Below are 25,871 nucleotides of genomic sequence, written 5' to 3'. Positions count from 1 at the left end.
TTACTGGCAGGAAATCTCATCACTGATTTGTGTCGTGACATTGCATGTGGAATTTCTCAGGGCAAACCTGGTGAAAAGGGCCCTGATGGCTTACCTGGTCCTCCTGGCTCAGAGGTAGGATAGCTCATATTTGCTAAGTATTATGTTGACTATTTGTCTTACCGTATCAATATATTTAATGTGTTAATGCAGAAAGTATGCTACTGTGTTGTGATGAAACTGTGGTTTAATTTCTGACATTGTTAAAGGGCTTTCCAGGTGACATTGGCCCACCAGGACAAAATGGCCCAGAAGGGCCCAAGGTTGGTAGTGTAACACTGACTCTTCAGACCTGAATTGTCAAGTGTAATAAATGAAGTGAAATTTCACTTTCAGTCTTGTTATCTATAGGGAAAGCAAGGGGCTGGAGGTTTGCCAGGTCCAACAGGAACACCTGGACTTCAGGTTGGTTTGACTTTGGTATATCAATATATTTTGAAAATGAGCGAAAGATAAAGACATTTTTCTTCCCTTGACCTTTTTCAATAATTTTCTTGTCAGGGTGATAAAGGAACAACGGGGCCAGCTGGACCCGCTGGACCGGAGGTGAGTGCTGAATGAATAATCCCTGCAATTTATGACCAGTTAGCAAACACCACAAAACAGTAATCATGTAGGATCTGCTATACACAGCAGGCAACAACACACTCTACACACAAGCAACATGTGCCTCTGCCTAAATTTAGGCTTCCCTGAATTTGCAGTCTCTAGTCTGTTATGGACTTTGGCAGACTGATCTCTATGTTGTTCTGCTCTCTGTATACTCATATTACCAGATTGGTCAGCAAATTGTTAGACTTCTTTTTGTTATTAAAAACCACACACTAACAAGCAATAAATCAAAACGACTATCTTTCAATTTCAAACCAAGCATATAGCTGTTTGTAAGATATATTTAATGTGATGATTAATTCATTGTAAGAAAGAAAATACTTTGACTGAATACCGACAATAGTGAATTATTTGTGTCTTTTGGGGATGTCAATAAAAGTTATTTAATCTAAGATTGTGGAGAAATAATTCAAACTGGCTCCTTTGTTGTTTGTTTTTCAAAAATCAATTTATATTCTTAGTTAGCAGCATTTGTCCATGGACCACAGTCAATAAAGTTGCCGTGGAAGCCAAACTTAAGACTTTATAAGAGACAAATGGAGGGCTTTGAACTGATTCAAAAAAGTGTTGGTTTGGAGTTGTCCCAGACCAAACAAATGAGAAGACTTTAACAATGAAACATTATTTTTGCAGTCTTTGACTCCAATCTATTTCCCAAAAGTGTAACCCACTGAAAACAAACTCAAATAACCCAGTGATTTTTGGGAGTAATAAGAAACCTTTGATGCTGCAAAAGCCTCTTTGTTTTCTGGATCATTAACTTTCTTAAAGAGATGTTTTAGTTTTGGCATCAATTGTTGGTTTGTCTTGTGCCTTAGCCTCTCGAGGGACAGCAGTTTGCACCTTTTACAGTAAAGAGGGGTTTATTTGTTGTGTGGAGCTTCAGTACAATTCTGTGTGTCACTTTTGTTTTCTGTTCAGGGCAGGCCAGGGAGGCAGGGATTTCCTGGGCCGACAGGCCCGGATGGATTCAAGGTCAGACCTAATAATCACACATCCTCTGTTGAACCACTGTCCTCCTTAACTGAACATTTGTTCCTTGATTGTCTTTATGATAATGTATCATCCGAATAAGTGTAAATTAGATGTTAATTCTCCATTACCACAGGTGGAATGGGCCTCCAAGCATATTTCAACTGATTTAAACTAAAAACGAAAGGCATGAACAAGTTTGTGTTATGCTAATGACCTATTTTGCTGTAGGGTGAGACCGGGATAACTGGCGAGGTCGGAAAGCTTGGCGAGAGGGTAAAGGCTTTTCTTCCTTTTCTTCTGCACATTTCTGTTTGTTGCTCACTTGTTTGTGGTGTTTTGTTGGAGCCCCAAAGCTCAGCGGCCTATTATGACCAATATACCTTCAGTACACCTAAGAGGAACAAGAGATTAAGACTGCATGTTCTCTGTCCTTCAGGGACTGCCTGGTTCTGTTGGTCCTGTTGGAGAGACAGGCATAGCTGGAGAAAAGGTTAGCATGGTGCCAGTTTATCACATTTGCTGTCATCCATTGTCCTTTTTAATCTGTTGCTCTTTGTTGATATATCAGTCGCAGCAATTTTAGTAATCTGTTAATTGTTCAAGCAAAAATGTGAAACATTTGATGGTATGGCTTCTCAAATGGGCAAATTTCCTACTTTTCTTTATATAATTATAATATCTATCTGTACCAACCTATAGTCACTGTAAAATATGTATATTTCAGATTTAGACTGTTTCTCTGACAAGACCAGAAATTTGAAGGCATCAATTTGGGCTCTGAAATTGTGATTGGCATGTTTGACTGTGTTTTGATATTTGGTAGACTGAAAGACATTAGTTGATAATGAAAATAATCATTAGTTGAAACCCTGCCTATGATGTTTCTCTAATTGTGGACTGTGGTTCCTCAGGGTGATCGAGGGAAAACAGGCGACCCCGGGCCACCAGGTGAACCGGGGCCAATGGTAAGGAGTAAGTCTGGACCCTGTCTCTTGTAACAGGGGGCATTCAGTTCTACATACATAAGGGATGGGGGTGTGATTTGTTTGAAGAGACTGATTTAGGTGATTAAACAATAATCACAGAATGGGCATATAGTATAGATAGTTTATTATTTATTTGATAAATCATATAGATATCATTTGAATAATGTTGTTGTCATCAGGGTCACACTGGAATACCTGGAAAGACGGGGCCATCTGGACTACAAGGGATCCCAGTAGGTTTGCTGTTTTCACTCTCAAAGCTTTACAAGTATGGTCAGAAGTTTGGTGTGTTGCCCTTGTAAACACCCAACTGTGACATCACAGTGTACTGAGACACCCTGAAATACACGTCTGCTTCGCTGCAGCAGTTAAGCTAGTTCAGCAAAACAAGAGTTCCAGTTAGTGTTAAGCTAGTCTAACTGAAAGAAATTTGTTGACTTTTGTATTTGGCTGATTGAAGAAAACCCAGGACACGAGAGTTTACCAGTTCAGACAGTTTATTTAACGAGATCAGGTGAACACTGCACATACTACAGTATCATAACATGGTATAATCCTCACCAAGAATCAGTTGGGTTCGTCTTGTATTTATGGAAACTACAGAAATTCCTGGCATCTACATTCTAACTTTAGCCTAACCTACTTACATTTAATGATGTGTCTAAATTTGTATAGCACCTTATATAGAAGATAAAATGCAGGCTTGGGCCTTTGAAATGTTGTGTGGCCTAGATGGTTGTGTTTAAAATTAAAACATGTTACTCTAAACATGTCTCAAATGTTCCAGCTATTCCTGGCATACAACCAGTCACATGATCACCTGCTGTTGCGTGTAATGATGATGCAGTCCTGAACTCATGTTAAGCAAAATTACTGACAGTAACAAAAGTCTATTATTGTATATGAATCCTTTATAAAGGCACTAAAAATGCAACCTTTGATAGCTATAATTACTGTATATTAAACAACTGAGCTGATGTGTACTTGATGTTGTTAATAAAAATAAGAATGAGACCTAGACAACTGTCCCTTGTATCTTAGTTTCCAAAGTTAAAGCTCAGACTTATGTTTCTCTCCACACACATTTAGGGGCCTCCTGGTTCACGTGGATCCATTGGCATCAGAGGGCCCAAAGGTCTTAGGGTAAGTAACTGAAATCTGTGACATAAGATTATATAATCATTAGATGACACATGCTGTGTTGTAGCATATGATATGATGCAACAGTTCAGTCTACTCACATTTCATGGAACTGGCATCATTGTTGTAAGGATGACTGTGTGTGTTGGTTCCACACTCTGGTCCAGAATAACATGTCTGAGTTGCTTTCAGATATTTTGTGCTGACATTTATGGTTACCCAAAATGTTTGTCCAGTACTTCTCCAAATACCTGCAAAATGAAGGGCACTCCCGTCAGCCCTACCTTTCGTTTTTCTTTAGTGCTCTTTAGCAAATAGCATGCCAACACATTCAAGTGTTTTCTACGTTTTTCGGCTAACACATTAAACTAACATGGTAAATCTGGTAAACAGTGTCTGCTAAACATCACAATAGTGTTATTAGTTTTAGCATTTAGCTACAGCCTCACAGAGATGCTAGCGTGTCTGCAGATGTTAACATACAGTAGGTCTTATCCAAGAAAACATACATTTTGCAGTATGGGACGTTATGTATTTTACATAATTTGCACTATCAGCAATAACATTTGTTTAGAATAAATATAAGATGAACAAGCTCCCGCAGGAAATCCATCTTCTGAACCATGAACTATGTTTTAACAATACATTTATCTTCTTGGGCTGCTCCGCCCTGGACAGAAGTACCACGAAACCAGGTGTGTTGTCATGTGATTTTCCAGGCGGCAGCTGAACAATGGGTCCTTTGCTCCGCAGACCCCCTATGTGTGCAATCCCATTACAAGACAAAGCAGGACCTCATGAATATAAACACTGTGTGTACACAGAAGTTAAAGTAGTCAGTTTCTACTTCAGTATCACTTGACTCTCATCAGTACAATTGGAAATTATACATGCAAGGAAAATAAATGTATTAAAGTAACCAAGGCTCAGTAGTTCTGGTCAATCATCAGTACAGTTTTACCATGTGTAAGCAAGGAAGGTAAACATATGAAACGTAACTGAAAGACAATGAAGAACTGAAAAGTAACCAAAACTGATAAAGTAACTAGTGTCTATAAGACTCAAATCTTACAATGTTATAGTAGTTAACATGAACAGTGATGAACAGATCAAAACTTAGCATCTACAGATTGTATCTTTTTGAAGTGCAATGCAAAAGTACCAGACTGAAGACTACTCAGTAACCTTCAGAGCACATGAATTCTAACATACTAAGCAGTTTGTCCTGACATCTCACTACATACAGTAAAACACTGTGGCGTTTCTGTGCATGAAAAATGTGTCTGTCATGAGCTGAGGAAAAAGTTCTGTGCATTGATTCTTCTATAATTGACTTTTCTGCTTTGTGAAAATAGCCCTTGGTTGCACAGCAAGCTCGTTGGACTGAATGAATAATTGCTCCAACTTGAAGAAATGATATAATTAAGGCATTTCATTCTTTAGATTGGTTTTACAAGGCTTCCCTGATATCACAGTCACAAATATATTTAATAACTGTAATGACTGACATTTACATCAAAGCTTTGGGAAATAGAATTAAGGTAAGTATGATTAAACACCAGTTGTTTTTGCAGTGTCTCAAGTAATTCCCAATCAGCAAGAATGGGGAAGAACACTAATAACCTTTTCCTGAGCCCAATGTTTGGTGTTTAAAACTGACATTTTCACATTTTAAAAATGATTCCTGAAACGAGTAAAACAAATATGTTTCACTCGTACTCCTCTGTTACCTTTTGTTTGTTCTCAAATATTGTTTCAATATTTTACTTTTAGAAGTTTTAGTCATACTTCACCCATACATCAGCATAATGTCACTGTGTCTTTCACTTGTTTGCCCCCATCCAATTGGACTTTACAATCTTCACCTGATGCATTTCGTCAATATGTAAGCAAGTCATTATCATAATTTAGTTTTAGGTGTTTCCACTGTACTTAAAAACCCAAGTATTAAAACAAAGATGGTGAAAGTGGGTGAGCTTAAAGCTGACATGCCTGTTCAGGTTGAATGGGTCTAAAAAAAACAGATTTATGGAGTGATCAATGGATAGTAAATGCCTGCACTTTAAAATATGTCCAACTTAATTGAGAAAAAGCCATATAGTCACAGTACAGATTGTTCCCCTAGTTCCATGAAGGCAGGTTAGTTAAATTAAATGAAAAACTCTTTTTTATTTATGTAATAATTCAAAATATTTTTGGATGATCAGAAAGCTTATTGGATTGTATTAATATTTTGTTATCAATCATGCACAGCCACACCACTACCTCAGTTTCTCAACAGTCTTGAACAAATTTGTCTGTTATTACCAAACAGCAATGAAAAGGCCATGTGTAAGTAGGATTTGTATTCTACTCTGGTTCTGTTTAAATAACTTTTATATGAGATGCTTACATGAACAATTTTAAGGGCGAGGATGAGTCAGCAACAGGAGTAGTGACCTTTTTCCAAGGCTTCTTTGCAATAACCACATTGTACCACTGTGTGTAATCGTGGAAACATAGGCACAAAGTCGAGCCAGTGTTCAGCACACTGTGGAGCTAATTTGCAGATGCTAAGTAATTGCAAAATAGCCACATTTTTTGTTGGCATCTGTTCAATGTGGGCTGCATAGTACACTTAAGACAAAGAGAATTGCCTCCCAGGCTCCACTAAATGGAGATGACAGAAATGAAGATTAAGTGCCTAAATGTATTGCCTTAATATTAAACAACTTGTACCTCAGGTCTGTTAAAGGCCAGGTTTTCCAAAGCTGCTCATCAGTGACAGCTAGTATTTCTTTTTTATAGGGTCCAAGGGGTCCTGATGGCCCAGTGGGGGAGGAAGGGTCTGCTGGAGTAAAGGTGAGCGCATAGTCAACAGCAATTTTGAAAACCTCAGTTCAAGTTTGTGGCAAATATTTGGTGGTTAAGCTACATGCCAAAGTGCCTTAGACATCCTTAGTGCACACACTGAATCTGTCCTGTGGAAAATAAGGACAAAAAAGAAAAAGTAACCCAAGTTTCTTAGCAATCGTGGGAACTTATACCAGCAGCTTGTCCAGGAGACTAATTAGTAACTATTTTCTACAGAATCTTGAGATGATGCTAACTACAAATCTAACAGCAGGACTATTGATGGTTTTTGGCTTTGTAGTTGGGATTTTAAAAAGCTCATTTAACTGGGTTGGATGTTTTCTCTGCAGGGCCCTGATGGACCACCAGGAAAATTTGGCCTCCCTGGGGAGTTGGTAAGGAAACTTAGGCTTTTTCTTTTTACTTTCCCTTCATAACGTAATGACAGGGCGGCTGTAGCTCAGGAGTGGTCATCCACTAAATAGAAGGTTGGAGATTTGAGTCCTGTTCTTCCTAGTCCACATGTTAAAACATCCTTGGGCAAGACACTGAACCAACCCCAAGTTGCCCTTGATGGTCAGCGCAGCACATAGCAGAGACAACACTGCCATTTTGGAACTTTTCTTAATGAAGAACTATTTCCCTGGTTGACTTGAAGAGAAACTTTAAGCAAGAGCAGAGAAACGTGCTTACAGTTTGATGTACATTAAACTGTGTGCTTGATGTTACATACAATACAACACACGATCATGGTAAAATGCACATTTATTTACAGTCCCATTTGGTGCAGCTGTGACTATAGCACTGCTTCATTCACACCATGCCTTTGTGACTGCCATTGCTAATGGCTTGTGAACTTGCAGAGACATTCATTAGTGCAGAGTAGTTTTAGTTGTTTGGTTTGAAAATTAACAATTTACCAGCATGATAATTGAATAATTCTTGAAGTAATTTCAACAAAAAGGCCCAACATTTAATGACCTTTTCGGCTAATGAAAAGTCAGGATTTGCCTCTTTCCTTTAATAAAACTGAATGTTTTGCACTTTTGGTTTGACAGTGCAAGTAATTCTAAGTGATCACATCAGGCTCTAACAACCTGTGACTGGACGTTGTTGCTTTTTAAATTTAAAATCTCAGAGAAAACACAAAGAACTGAGCACTAGAGTCTGAACTGGTATAAGACCAAACAAAAGCATTAAAAGCTCTTTACTTGTTTCTGTTTTGTCGTTTGCTGCAGGGAAGGCTTGGTGAGCCAGGTGAAGCTGGGCCTAAGGGATTTCCAGTAAGTGATTGGGGCTAACAAAGGTCTCTTTTAGGTCAGTCTTGATTTTTGGGGTGGACACATTTTGGGGAACTGTAGTGGATAAGAGAAGCTGGTGTGGAACATTGTTTTTCTAGTGGGCATTGTAGCATGTCAACATGTGTACAGTATGAATACCAGTGATGTATGCTATAAACAGCTCTATTGTTTTCAGGGTGTTCAAGGACCCTCAGGACCTCCAGGAGCCAAAGGAATTGCAGGAAAGCCAGTGAGTTTATAATTTATTAATCTGAATATACCCCATATTTAAGAATAAATCCCTTTAAGAAATAGCAGGCAACAGTATGGTAATGTTTCCTTTTCTTTGTTTTTATTCCATCTGGTTCAATTATGTAAAATTTAGAAAGCTGTAGAATCTCTCACAGGAGGGTATAGACAGACACCATGTTTCATTGTCTGTAATGAAACAGACAATGAAACAACATGGTTCTCCAGCACCTACTGTGCACTCTTCTTCTTGAACCTTACTTAACTGAATTTCCACTTTGACACCTGTTATTGAGTGCTTCCTAGAAATCCATGTCTGGTCGAAAAGCCCTGAACAACCTAATTCTTGTTCTCTCATTCTGCCCAAGTCTCACAGACACAAGCAGAGTAGTAGTGAGTCTGAGACAATTTGATTTACACCATCTCCTTCTGGAGAGGCAGCTTTATTATAGCCTGAACGTGTCTCTGTAACAGCAGGCCTGTTTCTATCACTTGCAGATTCTTTGGCTTGGTGTTTTGAAGGCTCCTAGCCCTGCAGATTAACTGATCTCTACAAATCAACACTTTCTGCATGGTTCTTATTTCTTTACACATTTTTCCTCCTCTGCTGTCACTTGGAAAGATGTTTGTCCAAGATTAAAAAGCACTCTTAACCTTTTTATTGATGCCTCTGGATTGTCGCCACAGGGACCAGCAGGGCCACCAGGAACTGTAGGGCCACTGGGAGAGATGGGACCAGTGGTGAGTTTGATCACACAGCTGGCGCAAGAGCTCCCACTGACTGTTACATTAGCGCTGAATAAAGGCTGTCACTGTTTCTGACAGGGGTTGCTGGGAAAGGCTGGAGAAAGAGGGGTGCCTGGTGAACCCGGAGAGAAGGTGAAGACGTTTGTATTGTGTTCTTTTCATTGATTACTGAGACATTGGATTGGTCAATGAGCACTTGTCTTTTGTGTTTTGCATAATTAAAATTGCGATTACATTGATGCATTGTTATCACATGGCAGTCTTTGCACTTGTACAGGCAACAAAACAGAAATCACCTACTCCAGTTTGCAGTTCCATTAGGTTGATGTTATGGTAGAGGAAAAGTGAGAAAGGCTCTTATGCACTTTTGTGGATAATAAAATTTGATTTCTCTATGAAATATAATTTATGTACATGCATAAAATATTTTTGTACTAAAAAGGTCCATTAGTGCACTCAGGATTGAGGCACAAATGTAATGCCATGCTAATCTCCATTACTGAGAAAGTAGTTTTGGTAAAACACCCATGGTGAGGCGAAGGTTGTACATCAAGAGATATAACACCTCACTGATGACTTGACCATGTTTCTTCCCCTGACAGGGTGCTATTGGTCTGCCTGGCAACATCGGGGAGCAGGGTTTGATTGGCCAGAGAGTAAGTATGCCATATTTTCCTTCTGTTAAGTATTAATGAGGTAAAGCACATTGTTTGGCTTGATGTCTTCGGGATTAGTCTGTAGTGCATGAAATAATAGAAACAGAAAAGCCACTGAATGAGATGCTGTGTCAAAACCTTTGACTGGTACTGTGCTTTTATTTGTTCATCAGGGTGAGACAGGTATCGAAGGGGAGACTGGACCAAGTGGACCTGACGGAGCCAAGGCAAGCATGACAATGAGATATACTGTGAATGAAAATTTGAGATATACCATCACAATAAAACTGTGATGTTACCTTGAAAATGTAGCCACATTCTTATTACTAATTTCAACATCATTCTGCCCTGAAGCTGTGTGTCTGTGAACCCAGTGAACCAGCTTTTTTACTGCAACAGCTTATTGTAATGAGAACAAGTTGAGTATTGTTTGTGAGATATTTGACTTTGTACAGCTGGAGCTGCATTGTGTTGATGCTTAGTGAAAACCGATAACAGGGCTATTTTAACAGCTCTTCTGTCTGGCAAGTGTTGAAAAAAAAGGCAGTAAAAGCCTGCCTATTCAGCAGAGCTAAACCACTGCACGTATGGCTGACAGAGCCACAAACAGCTTTAGGCTCAGACAAGGCGGTAAAATGTGAGCACAGAGAACACTGATGATTAGAATAGATCAACCTGAGAGTCTGTTTAGCTTTCTGCTGTACAGGACATTTTCTGTTAGGCAGGAGAGTGAACTATGTTGAGGGGTTCTTGGCCACAGTGCAGCTCTTGAATGTTAAACAGCAGCTCAAGAACAGTTTGCAGCTTGTGCTGTTAACTGGGGATGCAGTGCAGTGCAGTGTCATGATTCAGTTTCAAACTTGAAATTCATCAAATCATAAAATTCTGTTTTTATGATCAGAGTCATTACATCTCTCAGTGTCAGATGTTTTAATCGGTAATTGAATAACTTTGGTGAGATGAAGTCTATTCATGACATAAAATTTTACAAGAAGTAAATTAACTCAAGTTGTTGCAATAAATATTCTTTTGACTGCCACCCTGCTCCATTTAAGTTTAACACCTAATTCTTGCCTCCAGGTGAGCCTACGGCTTTTGTATATGCAGTTTCAGCTGCTCTTGAGAGAACCCATGTATAATTTTAAATAAATATAGATACATAGATGGATAAGCTTTATTGTCATTATACTGCAGTGTAAGACAGCAATACAATGAAACTGTGAAGGCACACCCTGAGTAGACTCTCATTAAAACAATTTAAAACATTAAGGTGTTTAAAAATGAAAATAGTTAAAGTACAAAAATGCATAAAACACTAAAAGCAGCAGAAGGCACATAATAAAAATAGTCTGAGCATCTGCACTCCAGCAGCGTGTCACTGTGTCTGTGTGTGATTGTGTGTGTGGTTGTGAGAGTGAGGGGGTAGGTGGTCTGGCCATGTTTAGCAAATTTAACAGCTTGAGGGGAAAAGCTGTTATTTAATCTGGTTATGCATATGTAAAGCACCATATAGATGAAAGAAACAGAGTGAAATGCAGGTGGTCCCTCTCTTCACTGTTTGAACCACAGGCTTGGGATAAGATGAGCCATGCAGTATTTCTGTGAGTTGACAGGGGGAATGATGGGAGAGATAGGTTAAAAAAAATCTGGAGAAAGATTCCAAACAACACAAAGTTGTAAAACAAATGGAGAAGTGTAGAGTACAGCCATTTTTAAAGGATAAAGCTGATCATTTAATCCAACAATTAATTGTCTCTCTGTCTCCCCTTAATTACCTTATTCATCTGTGCCATAGACCTCCACTGTTCAAAAACAATTAAAAAGACACAGGGGAAATACCGTGCTCCACTGGGGACATGTTTCCTTTGGGGCAACATTTAAAAAAAATATGCCGGGCTGGTGTTTCATAATGAAGAAATACTGTATGTCACCCAATGCAGCGGAATGTTTCCCTGATGTGTTTTTAATCATTTTTGAACAACAGTGGAGGTCTATGGCACAGATGAATAAAATAATTAAGGACTGACAGATTGACAGATATCCTTTAAGCACTCTTTGGCCTTCTACTGTGTAGGGTCTCAAGTGATATGTTAATATGTGCCAAGGAGTCCTCTGTTTTCTCACTGCAAGATCTAAGTCTAATACTCTTCTTTTCCTGTGGTGTTTCTCAGGGCTCAATTCATGGCCCAGACTTAGATTACATTTACATGTTCAGTTGGGCAGATGCTGGTTGTTTTGGCTGCATTTCTTAAAGTGCCCATGGCATGCTCATTTTGTTTCCAGCCATTTAATGTTTAATGTTTAATCTTGGCTACCGGTGGATGTCAGGCAAACTTGCATGAATGCGCAACGGCCTGGATTTTATGCCCATTCAAGGAGATCCTTGAATTATCTTGTAATACTTTATTTTGTTAAAAAAAATCTCATGAGCAAGAGTTTGGGAGATGTGTATAAACCCAGTTGCTTCTGCATAGAAATACTAGAACATACGTACACCTTATTATTTGAGCTTTAGGACACCTCTAGGATGATAATTTGCCATTGTAACATTGTAGATAAGTCAAAAAACATGTCATGGACTCTTTAACTTTGGTACATGGTTAGACCTTGACTTACCTTTTCTTTAACTTGCTGCAAGGCTGGTGGACATGTTGGCTTTCTTACAAGATGGCTGCTCAACTGTAAAGAGTCAGTCTACAAACTTGCAACAAAACTGAAGTCCTCATGATCAGCTCTGATAAGGTGGCAGTAGATACAGCTGATGAACTGATGGACTGTGAATACTGAATGAAATGACAGATTTGATTTATAATCTGCAACCCTTCTCAAAATCAAGCTCCCAATCATAGACTCTTAGAAAAATACACAAGAGGCAGGAATCTACATTCACTGGATCAGGCTCAATCACTGTTCTAGAGGCAAAATTCATGACTGTAGGCGAAGTTTTGATGTTGGGGCCCCCCGGTTCTGTAAGTATCTTTAGTTACTCAGATTTTAGAGACAAAGGTTTGAAGTGGAGTGGGGATATGAATTGTTGTTTCAGAATAATTTGACTGACTAAGGTTGCCTGGGATTACATCAACATACTCCAGTATATTGTATTTTTAATTGGACTTGTACTACTGTACCCAGGGTGAAAAGGGGGATGCTGGTCCAGATGGCACAAAAGGAAACAGGGGTGATGTTGGCCTGAAAGGAAAGGAAGGACATCTTGGGCCTCCTGGACTGGTGGGTGTAAGGGTGAGTGTCTCAGCAGCCAGCTCCAAATTTCACTCAATTCCCATGAAAAGGCAGCTCATTTTGTCGACTCACAACCCTGTTTGATTTTCTCTTATCAGGGCCAGGAGGGCAAACCTGGCAAAATTGGTGAAAGAGGAAAATCAGGAGAACAGGTTTGTCAGTTCACTTGCCTGGGGCGTAAACACACCTTGCATTTTTGAATGCAAGGTTTACTCATTTAATACAGAGGTAGGAGCATTCTCTGTTGAGGTAACAGACCCGAAGGACTTTCTGTATTAAATATTTGAATTGTCAAACTGCCCAGATAACAGTTCAGGAAATCTTTTTACACTCACTGCATAACCTGCCCATTGATGGTCTCTGTCCAGGGGAGCAAGGGTCATCAAGGTCATCTGGGTGAGACGGGGCCTACTGGTGAGCAGGGAGAGATGGGGTTTGTTGGACAGAAGGGAGCAAGAGGAACCATCGGGCCAGTGGTAAGTAGTTTAGAGATTAAGGACTTAATTGATTGGTGGTGGATGTTGGTTAAAATCCATATATTTCCCTAGGGCATTCCAGGGAGGATGGGCCTACAAGGACAACTAGGCATAGCAGGTTACGCGGTAAGCACTTCTTCATTAACAGCGATGGAAATATAAACTGTTCAGCCACAACATTAAAATCACTGGCAGGTGAAATGAATAGTATAGGTTATCTCATTACAATGGTACCTGTCAAAAGGTGGATTAGCCACCAATCAGCCATAACATTATGACTACCTGCCTAATACTGTGTACACAGGAGTTGGCTGGCACTCGTGTCACTCTCCAGCTCACTGTTCATCTTCTGTGAATCCGTTTTCCTCCATATTCAGGAAAAGCACTATTGTGTCTACCATTCACTGAAAAACTTGTGTTAAAGGAGAGATTTCGACAAATTCAACAGCCTCACCACTCTAGGTGTGATATCACCACTACAGCCACTGAATGTTTCTCTTCATAGAGAACCAATATACAGTATTTCTCATTTTAAACCATGTTAACAAAAATTCAAACAAAATGGGATCTTTTTAAAAGTGTGAATGACATTTAAAAATTTAATCTACACTAGGTCAGTCTCATCATCAGTGAGCCTTGGTTGGCCACGACCATGTTGCCAGTTCACTGTTTGTCCTCCCTTAGGCTACTTCTGGTGGGTAGTAACCACTGCAGACTGGGAACAGCAACACGACCTGCAGTCTGGGAGAAAGACCCAATCGTCCAGCTACCACAGTTTGGCCCCTTGTCAAAATCACTCAGATCCTTATGCTGCCCATTTTTCCTGCTTTCAGCACATCAACTTCAAGGACTGAATGTTCACTTGCTGCCCAATATACCCCCGACTCCGACAGGTGCTATTGTAACAAGATAATCAGTGCTATTAACTTCACCTGTCAGTGGTCATAACGTTATATACAGTTTTAATTCAAGACCACATAAACAAACTTTAAATAAATAAATGGAGAGTAGGGAGTCTTTCCTCTACCTAAATGTGCCTCTATTCGATGTATCCACACCAGGACAGCACTTTACATTTGCCAGCTATTGCAGGAGTGATGGAGAAACTGCTCTGAGATGGAGTGTGACAACAAACTTTCTTTTTTGTGTGCAAAGGAGAGAAAAACAACAACATTGCTGGTCTTCACCTGTTTACATGCATAACAGATTCAGGATAAGACTGATGATTCCAAATTTATGACTAAAGTAGAATCAAATTATTGAAACATATAGTGCTGACTTGACTGATGAATCACAAAATTGCATTTGTCATGGCAGCAGAAGATGGAGAGATGATTGATGACACTGTTTTGGAAAATGTATCCTCAATTGTCTGTACATTGATTCCATGTGTTTCTCTACACTACAAACAGTATTTCACACTCTAAAGTGGAGTGAAGGCTGGGAGATTATAGTGTTCCAATTATATTCAGTCACAAACTCTTTTTCTTTTCCCAGGGTCACATGGGACCACAGGGCCCACTGGGACCTCCTGGACCAAAAGGTGAAAAGGTACATTCCCACACTTTGTCTCTAATGCACCCTGGTTTCATTTAATGATGGTATTACTTAACAATCTAAAACTTCTGAGCAGCACATTGTCTTTGAGTGTTTTTGTATGCATCTGGACTTCAGTTGTGTCTCTAATTATTGCCTTTTCTATCTGTCTTGTTGTCCTTGCAATATTCCTGAAGTCATCCCTAATTTGATCAATAATATGAGCTAGGACACATCCAATTAACTCAGTGCTGTCAACTGTATATAATTAGCCAAGCACCTGGACTCTTCGGCTTATGATTTTGGGTATATTAGTACTATAATTTATGTTTATTTGACAGGCGCGGCACAGAACAGAACACACTGCACCTGAGTTTAGTGAGACACTAATTTGCATTTTTTTAGTTCCTGGGTAGAATCCATGTGTGGATATGTTTTTGTTTGTTTTTGTTTTTTGCCAATTACCTCTTAATAGTGGCTGCACGTGCTTTTTAATTAAATCAATACCATGCTATCACACGGACCATTGAAATGTATGCCTGACAGTTGAGAGCACCAGGTAACCCTGGTGCTTAAACATACCCTGTAACACCATTATGTTAAGAGCAGTATGTTTCTTATCTTATCAGTTTTTCTAAGCCAGTGGCCATCACTAATTATCCTACAGCTTTCAGATGCCTGCTGGGCTCTTGTTTTAATTTATTTTATCTGTCACATGCACAACACATGACTATTAAAATCATACACACTTCTGTAGTTATTGTTTAACGAATCCCATAAAGGCTCTGGAATAGACATTGGCCCCATTTATGTGAAATGGGATCATTGTGGGTAATAGCGCATGTAATGATTTTCCATTCATATAAATAGAGTGGGCAATCTGTTCCCATTGTTATACTCTCTCAAACAAAACATGCATTGATTTTGCACAGACCACTGGGTCTAAGGGAAATTTCATTGATTGTGGTTGTTTCTGTATTGCTTGTTTAGGGTGAACAAGGAGATGACAGCAAGGTAGAAGGTCCTCCAGGTCCCCAAGGTGACAGAGTGAGTTTCTTACATGCACCAGCTTTTCTGTGCTCTTTGTGAGGGTATTCTGGATTATTTTATTGATTTGTGGGTTTTTTTTTGTTTGTTTGTTTGTTTTTTTATATGAATCCAGGGTCCTCCTGGAAACAGAGGAGAGAGAGGAGAGTCAGGTGACCCAGGACACATTGTAAGTGCAATAAAACTGACATGTTTGCATTGGTGTTCAGGTATTGTGTGTGCTGAGTACAAGCCTGGTAGGTGTCTCAGATCTGCAGGGATTGGTCAGCTAGTGGAGCCCAGAGTTTGAACTAAACAAGGTGAAAAGGGCTTTAGCCATTATACTGCCCACAGCTAGAACCAGCTCCCCTTGGAACTTAGATCTGCCCAAGCTGTAGCCACTTTTAAAACTAAACTAAAGACTGTTCTTTTTTGACTGCTTTTAATTGATTCTACTCAGTTTTACACTCTGTCTGCATGTATCATAACTGAAGTAAAGGGTTATAAGAATAATGAGAACAGTGAGAGTCCACAGTCTACCACAACTATCCTAAAAGTATTGGGTATCTACACTTGTGTGTTGCTACTTTGTGCTGTCATGTAACTGTTGGTTTTCATTTGCATTTTAATGTTTTATCTCTGTGTGGATTGTGTTAAGCATTTTGAATTGCCTTTGTGTATGAAAATGTTTTGCCTGCAGTGTAGTATAAATTAGGTTTAAATGATGTTTTGTACATTGAAATGCAGAAACCTCTGTTCCAGGGTCAAATAGGTTTTGATGGAAAGAGAGGTGAAGCTGGTGCCCCAGGGCTTCCTGTAAGTATATCAGTTTTGTTTCTTAAAAACTCTGTAAAACTCAGGTTATGTATGTAGACACTGTGTCAAATTGTCAACTCACAATTAATAAGTAATGATCATTCTAGGGGCATCCTGGGCCAAAGGGAAAACCAGGGGTGAAAGGATCCAAAGGTGATCAAGTAAGGACAGTGGCATGATTATGCTTTGTGAGGGAAATCAGTTATTTCATGCATTATTATTGGAATGTATTTTCTGTCATGCAACCATGTCAGAACTGTGGAACATGACCTCTTTATGCTCCAGGGACAGAAAGGAAAATCAGGGGCAACAGGCACATCTGGAAACAAAGGACCACCAGTGAGTTGGACACATTTCTTGTCTTGCCATATAATCAGACATTATATTGTTTTTATAAACATTTGTAATTATCTTTTCTAAGGGTCCAGAGGGTCCTCCTGGTCCACGGGGAATTGTGGGCAGGGAGGGACTGGAGGGGCTGCCTGGAATGACTGGACTGCCTGGTAAAGATGGAAGTAAAGGAGCCAAGGTAAGGGCTGTCAGTGATGCCCATTTAATTGAGAAGAACAGCGGTTTTGAGTCATGTTGAAAGGAATTTGTTGACTTTTGTATTTGGCTGACCGAAGAAGACTGAGAACATGGGAGTTTCCCAGTTCACGCAATTTACTTAATGAGTTTACATCAACATTGCACATCATAATATATACAGTCTTCATAAAGAATCAGATGGGTTTGTCCTGTATTTATGATGGCAAGAGGATTTGCTAGTATCTACATTCTAATTCTAGCCTGTTCTTGTTACCTTCAATGGTGCATCTGAATTTGAGTAGAATGTTATACAGGGGCTCAAATGTTTGAAATACATAGTTATCCAATTAGTTTTTGTGTTTAGGGGGAGCAAGCAGAAGATGGAGAAGTGGGCTTGCCTGGAAAACCTGGGCAGCAGGGTGAAACTGGTGTGACTGGGCTTCCTGGAAGTCAAGGTTCCATTGGACCAAAGGTGAGAATGATGGGTTACATATGTTTCCTTCATTTTAGTTGCTTGTGCTAAGAAAGTTTTTATCTTATCAACAAAAGCATAATGTTAGAGCTACTCTGCCTAATTTCTTTTCAGCCACTAGAGGGTTTAGTGAGACTCAGAACAAACTGACACAATTAGCTGCTCCTTGCCCCTCCCATCATGTCCTGATTCTTAGCAATGATGTGAACTATGGACGCCTGGTTGTGACAAACAGTACAAAATACCTTTTCCAGTCCAAAGCTAGCTTTAGCTGACTAACTGGTACATTTGTTGGTCCAAAGCTGGAATTACTAAATTGTATGCCTAAATACTATACCTAAATTGATTATTTGGCTGCTTTTAATGCTCCCTATCTCAAAAAGCCAAACTAATATTAACCCTGGTTTCTTTGTCTTTTCTTTCGCCTAATCTTTCTGTGAAAAGGACTTCTGGCAGCCACTGTTTTGGACTTTTTAAGCAGATGAGAGCTCCTCCATGGCTGACTGCTTGGAATGACTTGCTGTTTGGGAAAACTCTTCTTATAACCTTGGCTAGGTGGCAGGCAGGGCTAATTTATGGATCGTACTTTGACAGCACAGGGTAGAGAAGCTGGGAAAAACAGCACAAGGGCTGTAGGCAGCAGAGTGCCATGGAGGGGGCAGTATAGCTGAGAGACACCTCCTGTCCCATTTTCACTTGATTTATCAGACAATGTGTAAAATCTTATTTAATGCACCTTTAAGTTATGGCATATGCTTCTTTATAGGTCACAATGCAGGATAATTTATTGCCAGTATCAAGTGGAAATTGCTCGGTCAGCTTTAATCTGCAAGAGCAGCCTTCCTTTTCACCATAATGGTGCCTACTATATACTATATCTGGAGGATTTTCTGATCTCAAAGGCCAATCTCTGCACAGAGTCTTTATATATTCTCTTGAAAGAATATCCAGCACAGTCATTGTTAGTGTTGCAGAAATATTAATTAGTTGGCACAGTTTTTATTTGCATAACCTGGCCAATGTTACATAACATTTACATACAGTAAACCTGACAGTGATAAACACAGAGAGGCTTTATTTATTGGACTAGTGGTTTTAGACAGTTTTCCCTTTACTCTCAATGAGATATAAAGTTGCACTCTGATTGGGTCATATATTGATGATCTAATTCAGTTTGTTATGAGGCAAACTGTGATTTGGTTGTGCTGCATTTTGTAATAATAAAACATTTAAAAGTGATATTATGGGACACCAGGGTGTTGCGGGGGAAAGCCACCAGTCAAACTGATCCATGTTATCATCCATCTTGACAGTGGTGCTTTCTACTTGTTCAGTGGCCCCACAAAGACAATTCAGTGCCCATCAGTGGGTAGCCATTGCGGGAATCATAAACCTGTCACTGCTTTTGTAGCTTCCACTGGTTTGTCTTGGTGTCTGTGCAGAGGCCGTTGGGTGGGATGTGAGAAGGATGTACACTTGTTTATGTGCGTTTGTGTTTACCAGGGTGAGGGGGGTCTTCCGGGTCAAACTGGTCCATTAGGAAAAAGAGGCTCTTTTGGTGGGAAGGGATTGCCAGGAAAACAAGGAGACCAGGGATCTAAAGGGCCGCAAGTGAGCACTTATTTGACAAATACCTTCTAAAAATTCCTTTACATGACATGCTGCTTGTGCAGTGATGACCATCACCATACTTTCCCTTCTCTTTGTTTATCAGGGGGATATGGGTGAACAAGGTTTTCCAGGGGTGTTGGGTTTGTTTGGACCAAAGGTATGCTTCCGTCAAAATCCATTCATAACCAAAGTGATGACCACATGTCAACCAGACTTAAACATTTTTTCCATTCTGAACCGTGTTCTTAACACTTAGGCCTGACTTATGATATGGCTCTGAGAGAGTAAAATGAGAGAATGATGTTGGATATTTTCCTGCAGTGGGATTTGGACAGGACTATGAAGCAGATGTGATTTGTGTTACTGTTCAATAGTTTCTAATAGTTGTTCTAACATAGAAGCAATGACTAAGGATAATTTGAGAAAAGTCATCAGATAAAAGTGCAGAAATAAAGGTGGTGTAACAAACCTTGGGTGGTAAAATCTATCAAAAACACTGTGCTGCAAATCATTTATAACATTTATTTTATAGCTACTATATGTCAGAGTATGTCAAAATGCAAATCACTTGTATGTTTCTAATGTAAATTCTCTGGTTGTCTCTGTTGTGTGCTTGTAAATGAATTACCTTTGGGTATGAGAATGTTGGTCTAAGATTCAAGACTTTACAGTTTGAGTTTTTCACTTTATTTGACATTTATCACACTAGAAACTTAATACAGATAGGAATAGATTAATTGGTAACAACTGGATAACTTGCAAGCACCTGAGAAAATTATAAACAAATCCCTTTGTGAGGTTTATTAAGACAAGGCAGCTTTATTTATGTAGTACATTTCATACACAGAGGCAATTCAAAGTGCTTAGGCAAAGAGAAATATTAACCGCATTAAAAGTAATAAGAATTAGAACCAGAATGGAACAGGTTAAGACAAAATAAAGAAAAAGCATTGTAAAAATGAGATAAAACACATAAAATGTCCAAAACATACCTGAAAATTACAGTACAGTAAGAAGTTGTACGTTGCCACAAATGCAACACAGACACAAAAGAGCAGCAGAGAAATCAATCAGTCTAAGACACAGAAATTATTCCAGACTTGGATGCACACCCATCAAAGCATGTATTATTTCATGTGAGAGCCACTTGCTAACTGCAGAGAAATTAAAAAAAGTATTCTACTTCTTGACAATTAATTAATACAGGGTTAACCTAAGCTTACCATAGCTTATCCCCTATTTTAAAAAATAACTGTCTTTCTAGGGCCCCCCAGGACATATTGGCCCAGCAGGGATACAAGGTCCAAAAGGACCACGTGGTTTGATGGTAAGATGAAAACTATTGTTACTTTGGTAAGTCACTGCAGTATTTCAACCAGTGCCAATGCACTGAACTCTCACAAACCGCGCACTTGGCATGCAAGCAAGCAGTGCTTCATCAGATGCCCCATCATGTGTCGTCAGTCACCAACATATGTCTGTTTTCCAGGGTATAGAGGGAGCTTTGGGCCCCGCTGGCATCATTGGCCCCAGTGGTCATCCTGTATGTACCTCATATCTCTTCTGATCTGCCAAGTTTTATGAGACTTCTATCTACTCTTTGGCAGTGATGCAGTGATCCTATGTCTCTTTTCCCTCCATCAGGGACCCCAGGGTGACAAAGGAAGTCGAGGAGAGATGGTGTGTGCCAATGTTTTGATGAATCCTCTTCTGTTTGTACTGTGAGCACAGAATAGAGTACTTAGTCTGGAGACAGCAAACCAGTCAGCTTCCTTTGCCCTCAGCACGTTTCATTTCCTATTGTGCTCCACTGTTTGTTGTTACACTCGTGGTGACACTTGGCTGCTGTGGAACTCCTGTCAGGCTGATAAATGTTGGCTGCATGCACAGCTCAAGCCCTTTAAGTGGTTTGTTGATGTCATACACAGGCATAATTCACAAGCTTACTCCTACAACACCAGCACTCATGTAAGGGTTTGCTGTGTGAAAAGAGGATTTACTGTGTGGAAATAGGATTTCAGAGCGTAGACTTGTAAAGAAGCAAGCGTGCAGTTCAATAGCAATTCAGCATACAGTAGATAAAGGCAATGGTAGCACAAAGATGATGCTACAGAAATATATTTGCTCTGCTGCCAGACTTATTCTATTACTATGGGATTGTCTGCTTATCAGTATCGATTTATTTTTCTCTCATCGCCAACAGGGGTTACAAGGACCGAGGGTGAGTAATCATTTACCTCTCTAGTTTAATCATTATCCTTTGCTCATTGTGAGGAGAAATGACTTCACTTCTGTATCATCTTCTCTAGAAGCTGGGTTTTAGATAATTTGGAGTCTAATGTGGTTGCATGACATTTCAGGGATCTCCCGGTCCTCGTGGACCACCCGGACCCCCAGTAAGTTCTTCATTTTGTATATTTTACCAGTGAAAAGAGTCCATAAATTTTTCACTATGTATCTCAATTTGAGTGTTTTACTGTAAGCAAATCAAATCTCCAGTGAGAGTATTCTTTCTGAAAAGGGTTCTTAGTGAGGACAAATCAGTGGGAGCTCATCATTTGATTTGCAGTTTTTAACAGTGCAGAGACCAAAACTATGAGGAACCAGCAGTAGCATTCCACCATACATAATCTGAAAATGAGAAATTCATCTGTACATCTATACCACTGTTAATATGTGAGACATGAAATGCATTGTTTAGAGGATAATCTAGTTATAGACCTGCTTGTTTTCCACTGTGGTCTAAATCAAATGGCTGTTAGCTAGTAGCTCCTCTTTTCTGAATTTGACATGCTCTATTTCCTTTTCGTTCACGCCTCATTTCCTGTGCATTTATGATTGTTCCTGTACATAATGAGTGACAAGTGAAGACATCATCACCAACAGTGTATATTGGGATTTACAGAACTGTTTCATGAAAAAATCCATTAAGTGGCCATTCCTACAATAATTCTAACAAAAAATAAAATGTGCCAAGACACATGGTGCCTCTAATACAAGTTACTCCCTTTGGTTTCTAGGGTCTGCCCAGTTCTGCCCTTTCACTTGTAAGTATGTTTCTCTTCATTGTCAGTACAGGGTATTTTTGTGGAAAGATGATGCCTTTTAGTACAAACCGAAAAGTGAAAATGATCTTATTTTTTGTTACCTTACTGCCTTCTTGTCTTCTGTGGTAGAAGAATGAGGCTCTTGGTGCTGCCTTTCAAGTCATCACCGAATCCCATAGTGCACCGAGGCAGGAGGTCAGTTTTGAGGGAAACAATTCGCATAGCAAAGAATCACTGTTTATTAATTGTTGGTTTTGTCAGAAAATTCATGACCCATTATGGGAAAGTGAGCCATGGCAGAGGCCTAGAATATGACAACTTAGTTAAGATAAAAAAAAGTCATGCCAGTCTTTGTGTCTAAACAGAATTATCCAAGCATGGACCTGTCCATGTCAGACCAGGGCACACACATTTTCAAGACCCTGCAGCATCTCAGCACTCTGATCCAGAAATTAAAAAACCCTCTGGGAACCCGTGACAATCCTGCCAGGATCTGCCGAGACCTCTTCAACTGTGAAGACAGAATGTATGATGGTGAGGAGACATTTAACCTGCTCCATCATTTCTGTGTACATGTCCACTCTGGTGTGGTTATTAGGAGCCATTTCCTCCTCCTGCCCCTTTTTAACAGGCACTTACTGGATTGACCCAAACCTTGGCTGTACTGCTGACACCATCGAGGTGACGTGCAACTTCACTGCTGGAGGACAGACTTGCCTGAAACCTATCACAGTATCTAAGGTTACAATCACTTTTCCATTAAGCCATTTGCCTCAGCCAACCAAAACACCCAATGAAATGTAAAAACACATCACTTATATGTGGACGAAGATCTAATCCATGGTTGCTGGTGTTCACATGGAGAAAGTTCTCCCTGTGCTGTCTTACAGAGAATATTTAAAGAAGCAGAGAAGCTTTTGAGTTTAAAATAGGCTGTGTCTATAATGCAACTCGTGATAATCTGCTGGCTTTATACAATGAGCTCTTAACACTTTGGAATGTTACATTGACTTAAATAATAAACCTCATGAACATGCTCTAAATATCTACAAATTAAAGTAACCTGACAAAACTCTATTTGCCTTATAGTTGGAGACAGGAGTGGGTCGGAGCCAGATAAACTTCATCCACCTTTTGAGTACTGAGGCTGTGCAGCACATCACCATTCACTGCCTCAACACAACTGTGTGGGCAGCAGGACCCTCCCTGCAGCCCTCAAGCAGGGCTGTGAGCTTCAAGTCCTGGACTGGGGAGAAGATTCAGGCAGGAGACCTCCTGGAGCCGCTCATACCCAGGGATGACTGCTGGGTATGCACTGCTACTGTTACGACAAACGTTTACGACACTCATGTCTGTTAAGTATGAAGCTGAAGCCGAAACATGTTTTACATTTTTATTTCTGTGCCGACGCAGAAAATGGGGTACAACATATTTGTAAACAATTTTAACTGGGGTGTTGGAGAGCTGTTTGTTCAAATTTGGAGTAAATCAAGTTAATCTGTTCTTTCTGCTTCAACTCTCTATGCTAAGATAAGCTAATCACCCCCTAGCTCCATACCAAACCACGTTTTCTCTCTTACATCTCACGATGGACATGCTGACAGTTTTGGTTCTCTGCAATTTCTGCTCCCTTCTTTGTTAGAAAGGCAAGCTGCTGATATTTATTAGGTGTAAATTTTCAATTCTTTGTGCAGCTAAAATAAAATTCCAGGCAAAAATCTCAGAACCTGCAGCAAAAGCAAAACTGTAGCTAGACAAAGGTATGTGAGAGAACTGACCCTTTGATTTTACTTTTGCCTTCCACATCATCACATCATGTGCTGTAATACAGCTTTCACTTTCAGATTAAAGATGGCCACTGGCATCAGACTCGCTTCATCTTCCAGATGCAGGACCCAAACTTACTCCCTATAGTGGATGTGTACAACCTGTTGACCACAGAACCCGGTGCACGCTACCACCTCGAGGTCGGACCCGTGTGCTTCATGTAGGGCCCTGTGGTGGAGCCAGGAATACTCCTTAAAGGAGTGACTACATGGAGGGGGTGGGGGTGGATGGAGAAGACCAATGCTGCTATGGCTTCCAGAACAGACCCCATTTTCTCTCCACAATATATGCTTGGACTGCAGAAACAGCAGGGGGTGCCAGAGAAAGAAAGCCCATTGGAAATTGAGAGAGAAGACTTGTGGCACTAATCAGCCTGACAAGCTCATTTTTTTGTTGACATGTTTATGGGAACCAGGACCTGGATGCCCATTTTGGAAGGAAGTAATATCAGCGTCTCATTTGTGTCATCTCTCAGACCATGTTGTACAATATTTTCTTCACGGTTTGATACCTGATTTTGCAAAAACCTAGAAGGAGATCTATACAGAAATATGGAACAGTTACATCTCCAAAATGCAATAATTCCTACTTTAAGTATTATTTATACACGTATAAGTACTGTATATTGTAATATAAAGTGCAGTACTTATTGTTCCACAGACTTTAGGCATATACACTATCAACGTTATATCACTCATTCAGGTATACCATGGGCCTCAGACACACAGACGTTCTTTTCCTCTGCTAAATGTGCTGAGACACCCTACGTTTCTACAGATATCCTCACACAAACAACTGCTGTGTGGTGCTTTTAATGTTCAGGTGGAGCCAAGGTTTCCGCAGTATGAACAGTGAAGTGTGTCAAGAAGCTACCTCGTTCTGCACCGCTCATCTCACAGCAAACAAGACATTACCTGATATAATCTGGGATGACAGAGGTGACACCTGGTGCTGCAACATATGATAAACCCATCAGCTCAGTGAAGCACTGTCTGTGCCTCACGGAAAGGGAAGGTTGTAAAATAAACACTCAAGCCAAATTCATTAAATTATATTTTCAAGGTAGGTATTTTAACTTTTTCCAAGTATTTCTTGTACTGACACTACATGTTTATTTGTTACAGTGTAAATGTATTATTATGCAACCTTTATTATTTACAGTGGATTCTATTTAAATTCTGATTAGCTTTACAGATCAAAACCAGGCAACAGGGTCCTGTTTTAAGCACATTTTTTTGGTCAGTTGGACCTTTAGATTTTATATTATGGATTTTTTTTTTTAAATAAATCTGTCGTACACAATCAACTGTGTTTTAGGATGTTGCCAGCTTTATTTCTGTTGATGCATTTGCTACAAAAATAGTCGCATCAGCTGATAAACTCAGAGGATTTCTTACAAGACACAACAACATACCACAGCGCCTGAGCTAACAGTGTTTTGGTCTATACAGGCATTTTTATGCTGTGTGAATAAAGGTTGATGACTCAACAGGACATTCAATAAATGTCTGAAACCTGTGTTGATAAGCAGCTTTCAGTTTTTTCCGCCAAAGAAATATAAGATAAAATGCATTCATACTGCTGGCTTGTGACAATGCATTGCAGCGTTTGTTTCACACTTGAAACAGTCAAGTCCTGGGGCCCATTTCAAGAAGGAGGTTTAACAAACTCAGAGTTCAGGTTTGAACTCTGAGTTGACTTACACAGAGTTGGAAAACTTGGAGTTTTCGGTTTCAGAACAGCTGAAAAGAGTTGGTTTAATCAACTCTGAGTTGT

At 39.8% G+C, this 25,871-nt stretch overlaps 1 protein-coding gene across 1 annotated transcript in view; it reads left to right on the top strand.

Annotated features, from left to right (window-relative positions):
- The window catches only part of col27a1b (collagen, type XXVII, alpha 1b), a 58,859-nt gene extending 33,053 nt beyond the window's left edge, over window positions 1-25,806 (top strand). Inside the window, exons 17-59 of the mRNA XM_020598261.1 lie at window positions 61-114; window positions 249-302; window positions 391-444; window positions 541-585; window positions 1,573-1,626; window positions 1,855-1,899; window positions 2,063-2,116; window positions 2,538-2,591; window positions 2,792-2,845; window positions 3,702-3,755; window positions 6,540-6,593; window positions 6,935-6,979; window positions 7,823-7,867; window positions 8,061-8,114; window positions 8,801-8,854; window positions 8,939-8,992; window positions 9,463-9,516; window positions 9,690-9,743; window positions 12,649-12,756; window positions 12,855-12,908; window positions 13,125-13,232; window positions 13,305-13,358; window positions 14,730-14,783; window positions 15,759-15,815; window positions 15,931-15,984; window positions 16,557-16,610; window positions 16,718-16,771; window positions 16,896-16,949; window positions 17,032-17,139; window positions 17,503-17,610; window positions 19,114-19,221; window positions 19,325-19,378; window positions 20,486-20,548; window positions 20,711-20,764; window positions 20,866-20,901; window positions 21,425-21,442; window positions 21,582-21,617; window positions 22,242-22,268; window positions 22,398-22,463; window positions 22,634-22,802; window positions 22,900-23,009; window positions 23,358-23,576; window positions 24,113-25,806. Of these exons, the coding sequence (XP_020453917.1) occupies window positions 61-114; window positions 249-302; window positions 391-444; window positions 541-585; window positions 1,573-1,626; window positions 1,855-1,899; window positions 2,063-2,116; window positions 2,538-2,591; window positions 2,792-2,845; window positions 3,702-3,755; window positions 6,540-6,593; window positions 6,935-6,979; window positions 7,823-7,867; window positions 8,061-8,114; window positions 8,801-8,854; window positions 8,939-8,992; window positions 9,463-9,516; window positions 9,690-9,743; window positions 12,649-12,756; window positions 12,855-12,908; window positions 13,125-13,232; window positions 13,305-13,358; window positions 14,730-14,783; window positions 15,759-15,815; window positions 15,931-15,984; window positions 16,557-16,610; window positions 16,718-16,771; window positions 16,896-16,949; window positions 17,032-17,139; window positions 17,503-17,610; window positions 19,114-19,221; window positions 19,325-19,378; window positions 20,486-20,548; window positions 20,711-20,764; window positions 20,866-20,901; window positions 21,425-21,442; window positions 21,582-21,617; window positions 22,242-22,268; window positions 22,398-22,463; window positions 22,634-22,802; window positions 22,900-23,009; window positions 23,358-23,576; window positions 24,113-24,259 (2,910 nt within the window). The 3' untranslated portion in view covers window positions 24,260-25,806. The remainder of the gene's footprint in view (window positions 1-60; window positions 115-248; window positions 303-390; window positions 445-540; window positions 586-1,572; window positions 1,627-1,854; window positions 1,900-2,062; window positions 2,117-2,537; window positions 2,592-2,791; window positions 2,846-3,701; window positions 3,756-6,539; window positions 6,594-6,934; window positions 6,980-7,822; window positions 7,868-8,060; window positions 8,115-8,800; window positions 8,855-8,938; window positions 8,993-9,462; window positions 9,517-9,689; window positions 9,744-12,648; window positions 12,757-12,854; window positions 12,909-13,124; window positions 13,233-13,304; window positions 13,359-14,729; window positions 14,784-15,758; window positions 15,816-15,930; window positions 15,985-16,556; window positions 16,611-16,717; window positions 16,772-16,895; window positions 16,950-17,031; window positions 17,140-17,502; window positions 17,611-19,113; window positions 19,222-19,324; window positions 19,379-20,485; window positions 20,549-20,710; window positions 20,765-20,865; window positions 20,902-21,424; window positions 21,443-21,581; window positions 21,618-22,241; window positions 22,269-22,397; window positions 22,464-22,633; window positions 22,803-22,899; window positions 23,010-23,357; window positions 23,577-24,112) is intronic.
- Window positions 25,807-25,871: the final 65 nt, after the last annotated feature.

The sequence above is a fragment of the Monopterus albus genome, unplaced genomic scaffold (genome assembly GCF_001952655.1).
Source record: "Monopterus albus unplaced genomic scaffold, M_albus_1.0 scaffold37.1, whole genome shotgun sequence".
Classification (NCBI taxonomy): domain Eukaryota; kingdom Metazoa; phylum Chordata; class Actinopteri; order Synbranchiformes; family Synbranchidae; genus Monopterus; species Monopterus albus.
Note: the sequence above shows the minus strand (reverse complement) of the source record. Positions and strands in the feature narration are given on the sequence as shown.